Here is a 17,277-nt window from a genome sequence, read left to right on the forward strand (position 1 = left end):
CTCTCTCTCTCTCTCTCTCTCTCTCTCTCTCTCTCTCTCTCTCTCTTCATTCCTCCTTCCCTCCCCCAAAAGGCAACAATCAATTTGATTTCACAAGAAATCTGGTCATTTTTATTTGAAGTAACTATAATAAGAATCAATGAAGAGACCACAATAGGTCCAATTGCAGATTATACACCAACATAATTTCAGAGAATGAAAAAGGGGGGTGAATAAATCCTGAGAGGCCACAGAAGTTACTTTTGTTCTGGGCTCAGCACTGAAGAAGGCTCTGGGAGAGGATGCAGAACAGATTTGTGGTAGGCTCTTTTATGTTTGTATTTTGATTATTAGTTGTTGATGGTCTTTCAACCACCATTTTTGGCATTAATAGTTTCAAAAATATTTTTCATGATTGTAGTATTTTCCTCTATTTTAGATGCCTTAAGAATATATCCTTTGGTTTTCTCACAATTGTGTTGCACCAGAATGCCCCATACCTTTTTCATGTGTTCCTGAGCTAATCCAGTTGCTTTGCTCACCTTTGGTTTCTTTAGTGTTATTCCCACTATCTCTATAAGCACATCTAGGATCACAGTGTTAGAGTCCAAGGATGGTGGTTCCACTGTCCTCGATGATAAAATAATTCTTTTTTATTAGAAAAATGTGTGTAGATCTGTTCTATCTTTTCTTAGGGGTTTTTTTTTTGTCCTCCCAGTTTTATTCTCAGAAACCCTTGCAATGTCTTTGCTCAGTTTGATCTCTCACTAATCTTTCTTGGCACTTGGAATTCAAAGCAAAGTAAAATTTTCCCTTTCCTCAAGAAGTGTGTATCCTTGAGGTGGGGGGCAGATTTAATGACTGCCCCATAGGGCTACATCCTGCTGGAGTGGAATGAGCCTTGTGTTTAAAATAAAAAAGAACAGGATTCATTTCTCACCTCTGGCACTAGCTCTATGGGTCTCATGCAACTCCCTAGGACTTGTCTATCATATATAGACAAAACCACAGACCTTTGTACTATATAGATCAGTAAGTTTCCTAACTTCTCTTTTACTTAGTTGAGCATAACATATTTTTGGATAATGAATGAATGGCAACGTTATTAGCAAATAGCCATCAGTAAAAAGAAACATTTATTTAATATTCCATCCAAGTACTCATTTTAAAAATGCATTTTTTTAAAGGCAGTGTTTGCTCCTTTTGCTAAGTACGTGTGTGAGTGTGGAGGTAGTAAGAGTAGGGAGAGAAAGAGAAGGTGAAAGTGAGTGTTCAGTGGAGGGCAATGAAGAAGAACTGCTCACTCATGAGGCTCATGAATTATCATCATCATCATCTTCATCTGAATTGAAAGTTGACTCTTTGGCTTGAGGTGAGACCTTGTCTTCTCTGAAGTGGAAGGTCAGAGATCTTCTGAAGGATATGGTACCACTTGGGGACAAAAAATAATAAAAAGTGGACGATGGCTTAGGCTCAAGTTTTGTGGTTGTGGAGGTCACAGTAGCATGGACTTGCTTCTCAATGTATTTTCGAACTATGACCCCTTGAAAAGTCTGGATCATTCTCTTCTCATTTTTCGGCAAGTTTATGTTGAGTAGCCAAGATCCCCCTTCAGTTGTTGGTGCTGTGTGAATCACGTGGTATTTCTTTCACAACAAGCATATTACAAGTCAGAGTGCTTTGCAAACTTTAACTTGTTATATAAATGCTAGCTATGATCATTGTTATTCCCTGTGAGATCATGGCATGGATTGTATGTCCAACAGTCTCTAACTCTGGAGTCAGATCTACCATGTCCTTCCAATATCAGAAAAATATTGACATTGAAAAGATGAGTCTTTGTTCCAGGGAGAAATATGAAGTCACTCGAAGATTTTGCAATTTATTTCCCAAAGTCTGTAGAGCTACTCTCCCCATCATGTTTGATTGTGGACATAAATCAAAGTCTATTTTCAATGTCTGTCTGAAATACATACACTTATGCAAGAGCTCCACACATTGCTCATCCAATCGCAGGTCAGAGGCTAGAAGACGGGCATTCTTCATCCACTTGGTCTTTCTTGTGAGGATACTTAAGCCAAATTCCTGTAGATGTTTATGAATCTCACTTGGGAGGTTGCAAGGTTTGGAGCAATCAGCACAATGCCATCATCAAAAAGGAACAATTGGAGACCTCACCATCTCTAGGGCATCCTTATTCATCGTGAGCTGGAGTGCTTGTGGATCTCCCCCCTGACAGTGGGGGGCTCCTTCCCAGAGCAGATGTCTTTTTCATGTCTGTCCTGATATTAATGAGTAGAGGGTTGACTAACTAGGTTATCTTTACAGCTATTTCTCTCAAGAATAAGATATAGTTTTCATGTATTCTTCAATAACGTATTAATGTATACAATATATAGTGTATTCTTTGTTGAAGGATAGCCTTTTAAGGTGGCAAGCTCTCCTATTAGTCAATAAACATTCAGGAAGCCCTGACTGTGTTCCAGGCCCTCTCATAAGAGCTATGGACACAAAGAGAGGTAAAAGGACAGTCTCTGCCATAGAGGAATTCACAATCTGATGGGGGAGACAATATGCAAACAGCTCTGTGTAAAGAAGCTATACGCAGGGTGAATAGAGGGAAGGCAATGGAGTTAAGAAGGCTTGGGAAAGCCTTCTTCTCAAAGGTGGGATTTTTGATGAGATTTAAAGGAAGTCAGGGAAAGCAGAGGCAGAGGTGAGGAGGGAGACCATCTCAGGCATGGGAAACAGCTGGAGGAAACACCTGCATTTGGGAATGAAGTGTCTTGTTTGAGAAGGAGCAAAGAGGCCAATGTTGTTGGATGGAAGAATGTGAGGCTTGGGGGGGAGGGGGTGTGAGGTGTGAAGAAGACTGGAAAGTGAGGGGAAATGCTGTTTTACATAATAAACAAACAATAAGAATAGTGTAAACTTGCATCCACTACATCCTTCCATCCTTTGTGATATGGGAGAGATGGCATCTACCATGGAATGATTGCAAGCTGTGAAATCATGCCTGGCCCATTCTAAAATCCAAGTCATTGGCAAAAAATCTGAACCACACAGGACCAAGCACAGATGTATGATGAATTCCACTAAAGTTCAAGTCAACATCAATGCTTTAACATCTATTCTTTTGGTCTGAACCACCTTGATCAAACAACAAGCATTTCTGACTCCACATACTGTGTTTCCCCGATAATAAGACCTATCCCAAAAATAAGCCCTCCCCTTACTGTGTAAGATTCCTCTAAAATAAGCCCTCCCCCGAAAATAAGCCCTGTTGAGATTGCTACTGTAGTGAAGGTGATCCCCAGCGTTACACGCTACATTACGCGTCGCCCTGTATGCACCGTCCCCCCCCCCCCGTGAAACGCACGCTGCGCTCCGAGCTGCATCCAATCAGAGCTGCAGCAGTGAGCACGTCATCCTGTTCTTCCCCAGTGATTTGCTTGCTGGCGCCATTGAGAGCAGTGCCGCAGAGGAGAACTGAGGCAGGACAACATAAGCCCTCCCCTAAAAATAAGCCCTCTGGTGTTTTTCTTTCCAAAAAAATTAATAAGACAGTGTCTTATTATCGGGGAAACACAGTAGGTGAATTCTGCATTTGCAATATACTTAACGTTACTACACAAGGAAAACATGAAACACCTTGCCAAATGCTGAAATCCAGAGAAGAATAATAGCTAACAGATGCACAGTATTCTATTAGCCCATTATTGCATCCACATCCAACCCCAATCAGCTCCAAAAATATTCTATACCTTCAGTTATTTGATTTCCAAAATTATTCAGCACGGGATTTTTTTCTGGAGAATTAGGGTATCATTTGAATTTCTAAAAAAAAAGTAATTGTCATACAATTTCTCCAGAGTATCTCTCTGGTGGAAAAAAAATAAGTTATACTGATGTGTGCATAAATTCCTCACATGCCTCAACGTTGCCTCTGAGAAATGGGGAGTGTTGGGCTGGGGGCCCTGCCCAGGGACTAGAGGCTGCCAGAAGTAGAGAGAAAGCCTTCATCTCCGTTTGATCCTTCTCTTACTGGGATGATTAGAAATGTCATGTTTTGCAGACCCCAGCAGATGGCAGCAATGGCCTTAGGAAATGGAACAACAGCAGTATATTTCTCTCTGCTATTTGAACCATTGCATGGTAGCCCTTGTGAAATAATTCAGAGTATCATGGGCAGCAAGGTCACCTTAGACCTGCTAGTCCAAGGACCTTTTCTTCTTATTCCCTAGTACCTCTTGCGCTCAATGTTCAAGAAGCCAAGAGAGTTGCCTTCAGGTAGGCTTACGGTGTTAAACTTAACCATCCTGGACCTCAGTTTCTTCATCTGTAAAGTTGTAGGGGAAGCTTAGAGTAGATAAAATTTGAGATTACTTCCTATGGAGTTGTAAAAAAGTAAATTACGGTTTGCTTATAAGAAACACTTCCTAACACAGTACGTGGAAAGGAATTGGATTTGGCGTAAAAAAAAAAAAAGTAGGGCAGAATGCCTTAAGGTCTAGTGAAGGTCTTTGAAGGTCATTGAAGTTCTTCAAGCAAATTTTAGATGACTGCTTGCCAAGTATGTTTATAAGCTTGGTAAGGTATGGGTTGCACTAGATGAACTTTGAAGTCCTTTCTAACTTGAAAGTTCTGTGGTCCAGTGATCTAGAGATCACCCTTGGCTGGCCTAAGAGTCATAGAAAAAAAAAAAAATAAAAGCTGTGCTGATTGGTGCCTCCTCACCAAAGAGGAATAAGGCGGTTGTTTGCTGATATCCTATGCTAATAGAAAAGTCTTCTGTCATTTTATAGCGTTAATCCAGAACTCAACAAAACACCTCCGGAGAATTGTTACAGCAAATGGCTACACCCTACTTAGGGTGATTCCCAAAGGCACTAATGGTACGGATAGAAGAAAGGCACAGAATTGCTAAGGATCGTGGTACTCCTATGACTGTTACAGCCTTATGGCCATGTGAATTCATAACCATGTGAATGTTTAAACCCAAAGAGCTATCGTTAATAGGTCAATGATAATTTGTAAAGACATCTCTGCTGGAATGGTTCAAGGATTTGTCCTTGGCCCTGGACTGTTCAATTTCATTAATAATTTTAATGAAGATCAGATTTTCAGATAACACAAAACCGGGCAAGATCACTATGACATTGGAGTAAAAAGTCGGGATCGCAAGAGTGATTTTAAAGATACACTGGATTTAACGGGATGTGATCTTAGAGGTAATTTTAAAGCCTTACATCTGAGGGATTTAAAAAAATCAGTTTCCTGAGTATAAGATAGGAAAGGTGTGGCAACAGTAAAAGACCCAGGGGGTTTTAGCAGGTTCGGTATAAGCACACAAGTATGACGCAGATGCCAAAAAAAATCAATGCTATTTTAAACTTTGTGAAGAGAGACACAGTAGACAGATTGTTCAAGTTCATAGTGCCCTGTACTCTGCCATGGTCAAACAACATCTGTAATATTGTGTTCTTGGAATGCTTCTTGGGGTGGCATTTTGGGAAGAACATTGGCAAACTGGTCAGGATCCAGAGGAGGACAAACAGGATGGTGAGTGGCCACCTTTCAATTTCTCTTTGGGTATATTAGTTCCATAAGTTCTACATACAAAAAGTTCAACTGGATTCCATTTACCTGGTGTGCAGATCTGTGCATTCTTGATGGATTGTATTAAGCTTCTATCTAACTTTGTAGGCAACCTATTTTCCCGAGCAATTCTAGCCATGATGGAGTGAAATCTAGAAAGAGAAAAGTAAATCATCCAATTTTTAAACTAAATCAATTCTGCCTGAATTATTTTAAATTAAATTTTTTTCAATTAACCAAAATCTACCTTTTTTTCTCCTTCCCCCCCGCTCTCCTTATTGAAAAAAAATTCTTATAGCAAATATAGTCAAGTGAAACAAATCTCTGCATTCATCATGTCCAAAAATGGTGTCATTCATTACCCTAAATCCATCACCTCTTAGTCAAAAGATGAGTGGTGGGGCATGTTTCATCATTGGTCCTTTGGCATCATGGTGGCCATTGCACAGTTCTCAATTCTCTCAAAGTTAGTTTTACAATATAATTATTTAAAAAAAATTATCTTCCTGGTTCAGCTTGCTTTCCTCTGCATCAGTTCATAAAAGTCTTTACAGGTTTCTCTGACACAATGCCTTTCATCATTTCTTGTGACACAATAATATTAACTTATTAAGCTATTGATGTGAACTCCCTAACTTTCCAGTTCTTTGCTACTATAAAAAGAGCTGCTATAAATATTTTTGTACATTTAAGTTCTTTTCCTCTTTCATTGACCTTTTTGCATTATAGGCATAATAGTACCATATTGGTCCAAGATGATATGCAGTTGAATAGCTTAATAACTTTGGGGCTATAGTTCCAAACTGTTTTCCAGAATGATTAGACCGATTTTCAGTTCTATCACTAATGTACATGTGCCTTTCTTTCCTGCAGCCCTTCCATCATGTTATTTTCTTTGTTTTTAATCAACATTGTCAATATGGTGGATATAGGGGTGAAGAGAATTGCTTTAATTTGCATTTCTCTAATTATCAATGATGTGGGACTTTTTTTCCCTTATTGTTATCAATAGTTTGGATTTCTTTTTGTTTTTGTTTTTCTTTTTTGGAAGGGGGAAGGTAGGGCAATTGGGGTTAAGCGACTTGCCCAAGGTCACACGGCTAGTGTGTGTGTGTGTTTAGTGTCTGAGGCCGGATTTGAACTCAGGTCCTCCTGACTCCAGGGCCGGTGCTCTATTCACTGTGCCACCTAGCTGCCCAATTGTTTGGATTTCTTCCTTTGAAAACTGCTGGTTCATATTCTTTGACCATCTAGCCAATGCATCTTTTTGAAAATTTACAGTATTTTTTAAAATATAGAAATAACCTGGAATGTGAGGTTTCAAAGGCTGTATCATTCCCATGATTGAACTAATTCAAGTGCAAAGTCCAATTCTCTCCATTGCTCCCTTCTCTATGGTTTCCAGTGGTGCAATCATTAGGAAACAAAGGAAGATAATTGTCCAAAGGTAGGAATTGAAGAGTGAGGAATATGAGATCATTCTAGAATTACAGAATCTTGGCGCTTATCTAGTCCAACCAATGAGCACAGGGGCCAGGCCTATAAGTCCAATGTTATTTTCCTTCCAGGTGAGAAAATTCCCTCTACCAATGGAGGCTGGCACTGTTTCTGTGATAGAAAGCTCTGATGAGTGCCAGAGTTACAGTAGAACTCAGAGCATAACTTGACCTCAGACTTCTTAGCTCCCAGGTCAGCTCTCTACACACTACATCACACTGCCTCTCAAGTCAGCCAATACCTGAATATGTCTCCTTCCCTCCCCAGTCCCCTTTATGTCGTCACTGAAAACTAGTATTTCAATCTTGGTGTGAAGACCTCCAATGAATGGGAACCCAGTTCTACCCTTCCTTTCCAAGGCAGCACAACTCACTTTAGAGATTCCCTTATTGTTAGGAAATCTTTCCTTCAATGAAGCCTATGTCTCCCTTTCCCATTTGCTCCTGGTTTTGTGTCCAAGAGTTCAGCAGAACAAACCTAATTGCTATTCTCCAAATCTTTCAATACTGGACTACAGTTTTCATATCTCCCCCCTCCCCATGAGTCCTCACTTCTACAGGCATAAAACTACATCCACAACTAATAACAGTTCATATGAGCTCATTAACAAATATTTGCATATGCAAAAATTAAAAAAAAACTTAGAAACAATCATTCTGTTATTTTGTTTTTTAAGTATATATTCATTTCAACAAAAAGAGTCCCATGTGTGTTCATGTTCCCTTCTGATGTTTTTCTTCTATTTCCTAAAATGAGTTGCTGTCACAATCCCATCATTTAAACCTTAGACAATCCTCCTATATTTCCACATTTTTATATGCCTCAGTTCTTATGCTGAAACAATGGTTTCCAGGTGATATAGAAAACAAGTTTCCTAGCTCTTATCATATAATGCCATGTTCAGTTTAATCATTTTTCAGTTGTGTCCAACTGGGATTTCCTTAGCAGAGATACTGGAGTGGTTTGCCATTTTCTTCTCTGGCTCATTTTATACGTGAGAAAAACTGAGGCAAACAAGGTTAAGTGAGTCACCCAGGGTCACATAGCTAATAAGTGTCTGAGGCCAGATTTGAACACAGGTCTTCCAGACTCTAGGTATGGTGCTCTATCCATTGTGCCACCTAGCTGCTTTAATATACTTCTATAATGCCATATTGAGTTTTTTTTTTTTTTTTTTAGAAAAGATTGTAGGAATATCCAGCTTTACTAGTAATGTAAGATGGTCCTGACTCTGAGGTCAACTTTCTATCAATTTTGCCATTCTGTCTCTTTTGACCATTCCATAGAATTTTTACATTCATCTTTTTTTTTGGAGGGCAATTGGGGTTAAGTAACTTGCCCAAGGTTGCATGGCTAGTTTGTGTGTGTGTGTGTGTGTGTGTGTGTGTTAAGTGTCTGAGGCTGGAACTGAACTCTGGTCTTCCTGACTCCAGGGCCGGCACTTTACTCACTTCGCCACCTATCAGCCCCTACATCCATCTTTTACAGAAATTTTATTCCAATGTTTTCCAGTCTATTAATTTTTTTTATTTCTTGATGCTTTTGTTATTTTTATTTTATATAAATTATTTTAAAATAATTAACACCATCTATTTCCAGAAATGCATTTCACTGGCTATCCAAAGACAAGCCTTGGTAAGTATGGAAAGGCTCTTCATCAGGAGGTTAGTCAGTAGGCTATGACTTCTTTGGCCATGGCAACTCATGAAACAAATGGCCTTTAGAACTCTTCAACTACTTTTTGATTCTGCAGTGGTGGTGGCAAAATGTCAGAAAAGGAGGAAGAAGGTACTAAGGGTTAGAAGATTTTTCCCCTAATTATAGCATTTTATCTTTTTTTTTCAATCAACAAAAGTCTAAAGTCCACTTTATTTCCCTCCAAATTCCCCCTACACCCCAGTTAAGAAAAACAAAATCCATTACAAACATGTATAGTCAAGCAAAATGAATTCCTGCCTTGTCCATGTCCAAAAAGCTATTTCTCAGTCTGCACGATGAGTCACGCTCTCTGTCAGGAAGTGGGTCAGATGTTTCATCATGACTCCTGGGGACTTGTGGTTGGTCACCGCAGCCAGTAGAGTTTCTAAGTCTCTCAACGTTCATCTAAGTCTTCCTGGATTTCTCTGAAACTGTCACTTTCATTTTTCTCACCCCATTCATATGCTTTAAATTCTTCAGCCATTCCCCACTGACCTCTTCTGTTTGACATCAGAGGAAAGATGCAAAGGGTGAAAGTTTCCAAGTTTCTTTTTATTGGGGTTTACAAAAACTACAGCTAATCACAAGTCAGTAGGCTAAGAGAAGCAAGGATTAGTTAAGTAGCTAGAAGCATTAATCAGGGGCTTTCACTTGCTAAAGGGATTAGTGAGTAAACCCAGGTAAACAGAAGAGTGAGCTCCCCTGGCACATAGGCAAATAGGTCAATGGAGAACTGTCAACCAAGGTGCTAAGGCCATGGGATGGGAAATCCCAGACAGGAGTGGAATGTGAAGACAGTGCTGGGCTCACCTTCCTCTTCCTTCTCAGTCTCTTAATAGCTGCATGACCCTAGGCATGGCACTTAATCAATCAGCAAATATTTACTGAGCACCTTCTATGTTCTGGGTATTGTGTTAAGCCTGGGAATAGAAATACTAAGAATGAAATAATTCCTACTCACAAAGAGCTTGTATCATAAAGGGGGAAGACACTCACACACATATTTACATATATAGGTATATACGCACACATATATGTCTTCCCATATATGTACACATATAAATGCATAATAAATATGAGAAGAACAAATAATGCCCACACAAAGTAGATAAACATAAGGTAGCTAGAAGGGTCAGCATTGGGGGGATCCCATTCGATCCTCACAACTACCATGTAAGGTAGGTGCTATTGTCCAGAAGGAGTAGAGATTTTTTTTTGGGGGGGGGGGGGGGGGGGGTGGAAGGTGTGATTCCAGAGAGAAGGATGGATCAGTAGAAGTTACCGGAAGGTGTGCTCCAGCTCATCTAACAATTCTAGGTGTCCAACAAGGCCATGGGCCATTTCCCAAGGTGCTGAACTTCCCGTCAGTGGAAATGCCCAAGCAGATGTTAAATAGCTGTTACAGATGTGACTCTTGAGAGCAGAGTCAACGTTGCCCTGCTGGAAAGGGCATTTGAAGACCCTCTTTCCAATGCCGTTGTTGTCACTTACTCCCTGGGCGATGCTGAGCTGGTCATTTCACTCTGTTGGGCTCACATTCCCTCATCCTTACATCCCCTAGATGATCCTATGACCTCTAAGATCCCTTGTGACATCTCTAGTCTATATATAAGCCTATATTCTTTCTTGCCACAAGATGGCACCCAAGGCTCAGACTTTGGAGGCCGGACGGCATGAGGCAAGAAGGCCAGATCAGGATTGTAGATTTAGGGCAGAAAGCACCTTAAAGGTCATCTAGTCCCATGTCTTCCCTACCCAACTTTACAGATGAGAAAACTGAGGCCCCAAGAAGTTGGATGACTAGCCTAAGGTCACACAGGCAGGGAGCAGCAGAGCTAGGGTTAGAACCAGGGACTCTGACCCCAGACCCACGTCCATCTCAATGTCACCAGGGGTCATCTAGTCCAATCCCCTGACTCTATAGCTGAGGAAACTGACAGTCATCTGTGCAACTTATATGAGGCAATACTCTGGTGTCACTCACACACCTGTCACCTAAGACCAGTCGGTTAGAACATATTAACTCTCAACTTTTGTTCGACTTGAATCATTCTTATGGGCTAGAAAAGAACAGAATTAAAAATTACTTGGTTCCTTGGGTCATAAATTGAGGTTTAGAAGGGATGCACGGGCCCTTATCTTGTCCAATCTCCCTATTTTAGATGACAATACTGAGGCCCAGAGGGTTGCGTGGCTTGCCTAAAGTCATACAAGTAGTAAGTGAAAGTGCCAGGTACTCTGACTGTCACTGTTACACTTCCCGCTCACAGCACAGCAGACAGAGCTGAGGACCTGCATTCAAACTGTCCTCAGACACTTATTAGCTATGTATCCCTGAGCAAGTCACTTTACCACTGCCTGCCTTAGTTTCCAGCTGGGTGACCTTGGGTGAGTCATTTAACCTCTGTCTGTCTCAGTTTCCACACTTGCAAAATGGGTATAAATAAAAGCTCCTGTCTTCCAGGGTTGTGGTGTGACATTGTTTGCAAAGTGCTTTGCAAACCTTATATGCTAGCTGTCATTGTTATTATAATGATAGCTTCCCTGCACTGTCTCATTTGAAAATTGTGGGATTGGAGAAGATGATTGATAAGCTTCCTCTAGGCTTTCAAGTTCTATAATTCTATTGTATAGACTTTCCCGCTAAAGTCAGGAAGGAACCTCTAAGAATGAATCGGTCCCACTCAGACTAGGACAGTGCTCACTTTTTGCCCAAATCCTCTTCTCTTCCAGACTTCCTTATTACTTACTGTCCGGGGACCGCTACCCTTCCTGTCTCCCAGCATCCCAGTCTCAGCATCAGCCTCAATTCCTCATGCTCATTCATCCCCAAAGAGCTAGTCAGACACCTCTCAGGTACTTGCCCTCTGTCCACTCACACCGTCATCCCTCCTCCAGTCCAAATCCTCATCACCTCTTACCAGGACAATCACACCACCTTCCTCCCGCCTCCACTCAGCAGATCTAAGCATGTTACTCCATCACTCAATAACTCTAGGGGTCCCTATTACCCCCAGGATCAAGCACAAAGTCCATTGGCATTTAAAGTTTTTTGCCATCTGGCACCTCCCTACCCCTTCAGTCCTTCTATGGTGCAGTCAAATTGGCTGGCCTGCGGTTTCTTACAGGAGAGGCTCCATCTCTAGCATCCCTATCGTTGGGTCAGCCCCTTCATCCTTGGGGTGAAAGCTTTCTCATCTCCACTCTTAGGATCTTCTTCCTTCGAGACTCCACTCAAGCACCACCTTCTTCATGAAATCTATCCCAGACTCTCAAGTGCTACCCAGTACTTTCTGCATGAGCCACTCTCATTTCTCCTGAATGTATATTGAACGTACAAGGTTATCTGCATGTTCTCTCCCCTATTAGAATGTGAGCTCCTTGAGGCCAGGGGCTGCTTGTACTTTCACTTTGCAGCCTTGTGACTTGGATGGTGCCCAGCACATAGTAAGGGTTTAGAAAATGCTTCTTGATTGCCTGAACACACCACATTTCCTCAAGGCTTTTTGGCATGAAGGACACTGTTCATTTCAAAACTTCAAGACGGATCATTTTGTCTAACTGGCCTGATCTTGTCATGGCCTTTGGGAACCCAAAGATGCCTTCTTGCCAGAAGACAGCATCCGAAGAGGATTTTGGCAGAATCACAACAACAGTCATTGGTGTCTGTTTAGAAGCACTTAAAGGTTTCACAGTACTTTGCATTCATTATTTCATTTGATCTTTCCATATAACCCTGGGAGGAAAGTGTTATGGGAATTATATCTTCATCTTGCTGATGGTGGAACCGAGTCTTAGAAAACTCAAGTGACCCAAAGTCACATGAAGTCAGAGACAGGAATTGAACAGAGACTTGTCCTGCCTGCAAGTCCACCAGACCTTCCGTTATGTTTCGATGAAGTGGAGGATTCAACCACTCAAAGATCCAGCATTCCATAACTGGGGGAGCGCCCTCCACTAACACTGAAAAGTAGGGGGTGTCCATGAGCTGAGGTAGCTAAGAGACACCCTCGTGAAGGGGCTGGCCCTTGAGCCCAGCCTGGCAATCCTCAGACAGTTGATATCCACACCTGAGCCAAAGCTCCAAGCTGTTCTAGACTGCCAAGAACTACCACTGTCCGGAGTGGCCATGGTTCCTTCCATGCCACAATGAAATCTTGGAATGGGACATGAATGAAGAAAATACGAGAAGGCATGTGCTTCAAAGGCACAAAGCTACTTGGTGTGCTTGAAAAATGGCTTTCCTATGTCTTTAAGGACATCTGCCACCCTATAGGGGCAGCCAGAGGGCATCATAATGCATAGAGAGGCAGACTTGGAGTCAGAAAGACCAATCTTCCTAAGTTCAAATCTGGTCTCACACACTTCCTTGTGTGACCTAGGGCAAATCACTTAACCCCTTTGCCTCAGTTTTCTCATCCGTAAAAATGAGATGGAGAAGGAAATGGTCAAGAAAGTCCCAAATGGGGGCTGAAATGACTCAACAAGTCACACTGTACTTAGCAGTGTCTAGCCCTTGACAGGGTACCTCATATAAATGGGACCACGTGAAAATTCATCATAATAGACATCAAATTAATTTTTAAAAATCAATTTCACAAGTACAAGATGGAGGAGACATGGTTAGACAATAATAGTTCATGAGAAAAAAAGATTTTGGGACCTTAGTAGATTGTAAGCTCAAGATGGATCAATAGTGAGGAATAATAAATAATAACATACTACATATAATATATATTATACTATATAAATATATCCATGTATTAATAGAAAGATAGACTTAGAAGTAGAGATATATGGATAGGAATTATCTATCTATCCATCCATCCATCCGTCCATCCATCCATCTGTCCGTCCGTCCGTCTATCCGTCCATCTGTCTGTCCGTCCGTCCGTCTGTCTATCTATGACCTGTGCTTGCATCAACGTCAGGAATTCCCGCGACTCGTGCAAATCAGACTCTTTTGCAACTTCTAGTTTTAGATCATTGCCTAGAGCAGAAGCGTCAGACCCGGGCCACCTGCCACCTGTCACACTTCCTGGTGCTGCCAGAACCAGATCACAAGGTAATTGGGAGAGATTTAATATATAATTATTAAATAATAAAAACAGATTACATCACATTTTAAAACTAAGCACATCTAGAGGCCACAGATCCTTCTGTACAGATTAGTGACCCCCGTTCCTTCCTATCTGAGTTTGACTCCATTGACCTAGAGCCCCAAGAAGTCAATGATTTGTCTAGGATCACACAGCCAGCATGTGCCAGGGGCAGGACTTGAACCCTGGTCCTCTTGGCTCCAAAGCTGGCTCTCTATGTACTTCATCACGATGACCCTCTAGGGACACAGATATTTCTTAAGGAACAAATTGTGCAGGCAGAAATCCATAAATGCTGTCCTCTTTCTCACTCTTCTTTGCATAGATTGTGATGATTAAATCCACTACATATGCGCGCGTGTGTGTGTTTAAATAGAAGCTTTATGAACAATAAGTGGGAAGAAGCTAGCCTTGTTATCTCTACCCTGGTCAAAGAGAATCACAAGGATTGCGTTGTGTTTGGGGTGGTGCATTTTGGGGAGCTGTCTGACAGACTGGGCCATAGAAATAGGAAAGTGAGATGTTGAAGGGAGTAGACACTAGGTCATGAGACGAGAAATGGAGAAGAGAAAACCTGGGAAGGACACACCAGCCGCCTGAGAGACTTGGAAGGGCCACCATGAGCCACAGGGACAGGACTTGTTCACTTTGCCTCTAAAGGAAAAAAAAAATGTGAAGTGGGAAGAGCTGAAGACAGGAAGGTCTAGGCTTGGGGGGAAAAGCCTCCTCACAATTAGATCTCACCCTAAGTGTAATGGACGGCCAGAGGTGGTCAAGAGTAGACCATCACCACGGTCCTCTCCAAGCCAAGGCTAGTGAACAACTTAGGATGAGAGCAACAGACTGGACTGGATGAACTCTGAGGGGTCACACGAATCATATTCTACCATTCTATAATAAACAAACATCATATTTTATGCATATTTTGTGGGTAACTTTAATGACAATAGTTTCATTTCTATGGTGCTTTAAACAAAGAGTGTTATATTGATTATCTCATGTGGCGAGAGGGAGGGAGGGAGAGAGAGAACGAGATAAGAGGGAGAAAAAGAGAGAGAGAGATTCAGAGGCAGATTCAGAGATAGATCCAGAGAGACAGACACAGAGAGAAAAAGAGAGAAAGAAGTGGGGTAATCAGACCAAATCTTTTTTGAGTTCTTACTATTTTCTAGGCACTGTGCTAAGAACTATGGATACAAATACAAATAATCCCTACTGTCAAGGCATTTACTTGCTAATGGAAGAAAACAATGCATAAATGGGTGGGGGAAGAGAAGATATGGTGAAGAGGAGGCCCCCAAATGGTGAGAAGTTGTGCATTTGTGCAATACAAGGCAAAAGTTCACCCAGAAGACCTAGGGGATCTGGGGAAGGAGTTCAAAGTTCCAACAGAAAGATCAGGAGGGATGGAGATTGAGACCATGGCAAGTGATACGGGGAAGAGAAGGCCAAGAAAAGGGTCAAAAATAGGTATGGAGTCCTGGTCCCCAGCCAACTCAACTGCCCTGTGAAATAGGTAGCATGAGTATTATTATTCACATTTCGCAGTTGGAGGGAACTGAGGCTCAGAAAGGTGAGTAACTTTGCCCATGGTCATTCAGCTGGCTATTCATTGTCAGAGACAAGATTTGGACCTGATTCTCTCTTGACTCCAAATCCCCCTCCCCATTCTTCCCACTACATCATGCCTGGGTCTTCCAAGTTGGTTACATAAAATACACGTAACTCAAGCCACAGACAGACCAAATAATAATTCACACAGTCACCAGAAGCATTTATTGGCATCTCTTTGTTTCAACTGCCCTAACACAGTAGCATGATTAAGGCCATACTCTATCTAGGAACATTTCAAGATTTTCTGGCTAAAACAAAACAAAACAATGATTATTATCAAGATTGGGGTTCTTTGGGTTCTCAGACCTTAGCACAATGCCTGGCACATAGTAGATGCTTAATTAATGTTTGAGGGTGTTAATTCTTGTCAATTGTGAAACAAAGGCCCTGAACTCAATACCTGGATCTGTTACTTGCTACCTGGGTGATCTAGGAACAATCATTTACTTCTCTAGGCATCAGTTTCCTCAATTGTAAAAAATAAAAATAGGGAGTTTGCACTAGTTGACTGCTAGCCTCCCTTCTAGCTCTCTCTGTGATGCTATGAATTATTCTCATTTAGGGATCAGACTTGAATATCACCATTCTTCTGACCTTCCCCATATAATCAGACCTTTGTATTTCAAAATCTAACCACAAGAAAATATTCCTGTCAGCCAATGAAAAGTCCTGAGGAACTGGGCAGTCTAAAGTTCGAGTCTGTTTTTAACTAATGAAATCCACAGTTGAAATGCAGAAAATAGAATGCTCCAAAGAGGTTCTCATCAGCCACCAGATGGCATTGAGTGTGAGGGTTTTCCCCTGACAGGGTCATCAGGCATACAGTAATTTGTCCTAAGCCTTCACAATAACCCAGGGGGAAGCCCGAAAGGGCTCCAGGAGCTCACAACTGCCTCTGCCACATGGCCAAGTGGACGGAGAAGTTGAAAGTGACAAGATCTGACTTTTCCTGGGTTGGGGGCCATGGGGGATTCTGGGGGATTGCATAATGAATCGATTAGCCGAGAAATAAAACAAAGCAGTTCTGTTACAGGAAATCAGAAAGGAAGTCGGGTCGGAGTAGAATTAACCCCCTCATCTAGAAGGCTTCTTCCACTCTAAAATAAGCCCCACACTGGCTGTCAGGAAAGAGCAGACTTGTGCCACCTTCCAGTCCCACCTAATAGAAGCTGCTCTCTTGCTCCTAATTCATTTTGAAAGCAGAAAAATATCAAAGAGGAGGGAAAAAAGCATCCCTTCAATTTGGACTTCAAGAAAAGTTATTGCTGAAGTCAACCAAGAAAAGAAAATCAGATGGAAAATGTAGTTTGAATTATGCTGTTAAAGGTGAAAGGGGGAGGTTTTCAGGAGGCTTCAAGTCCCATATGAGTTCCATCATAGAAATCCAAAGTACTGAATTATGTTGTTGTTAAGGCGCCCAGATTTGCCTTCCCTAGATCACAGTATTTGGGGTCTTCTTTATTACCATTTACTACCCGTGTGGCCTTTTGTTTTGTGGACAATTTGACTTCTCTGGGCTCTGGTTCCCTCACTTGCAAAATGAGGAGGTGGGATGAGGCAGGCTTTGAGGTCTCTTTAAACTCTTAAGCTGGGATCCATTGACTAGATGGCCTCAGGACCATAGAATCACAGATCATGGAGCTGGAAGGGGCTTTAGAGGCCCCCAAGTCTAATCTCATTTTACAGATGAGAAAACTGAGGCTGAAGCAGGCTAAGTGATTTGTTCAGTGTTCTACAGATGGTCATTAGAAGAGCTGGGATTTGAACTCAGTCCTCTAATGACAACTTCAGT

The 17,277-nt window shown here is 41.6% G+C and overlaps 1 protein-coding gene across 1 annotated transcript in view; it reads right to left on the reverse strand.

Moving 5' to 3' along the window:
• Window positions 1–17,277, reverse strand: part of LOC138165165 (ubiquitin-conjugating enzyme E2 U-like) — a 69,832-nt gene that overhangs the window by 4,088 nt on the left and 48,467 nt on the right. The window contains exon 9 of the mRNA XM_069093305.1: window positions 5,626–5,729. Coding sequence (XP_068949406.1) covers window positions 5,626–5,729 — 104 coding nt within the window. The remainder of the gene's footprint in view (window positions 1–5,625; window positions 5,730–17,277) is intronic.

The sequence above is a fragment of the Petaurus breviceps genome, unplaced genomic scaffold (genome assembly GCF_028583685.1).
Source record: "Petaurus breviceps papuanus isolate PSGF00001 unplaced genomic scaffold, PetGlider_PUasm1.0 208, whole genome shotgun sequence".
NCBI classification, from domain to species: domain Eukaryota; kingdom Metazoa; phylum Chordata; class Mammalia; order Diprotodontia; family Petauridae; genus Petaurus; species Petaurus breviceps.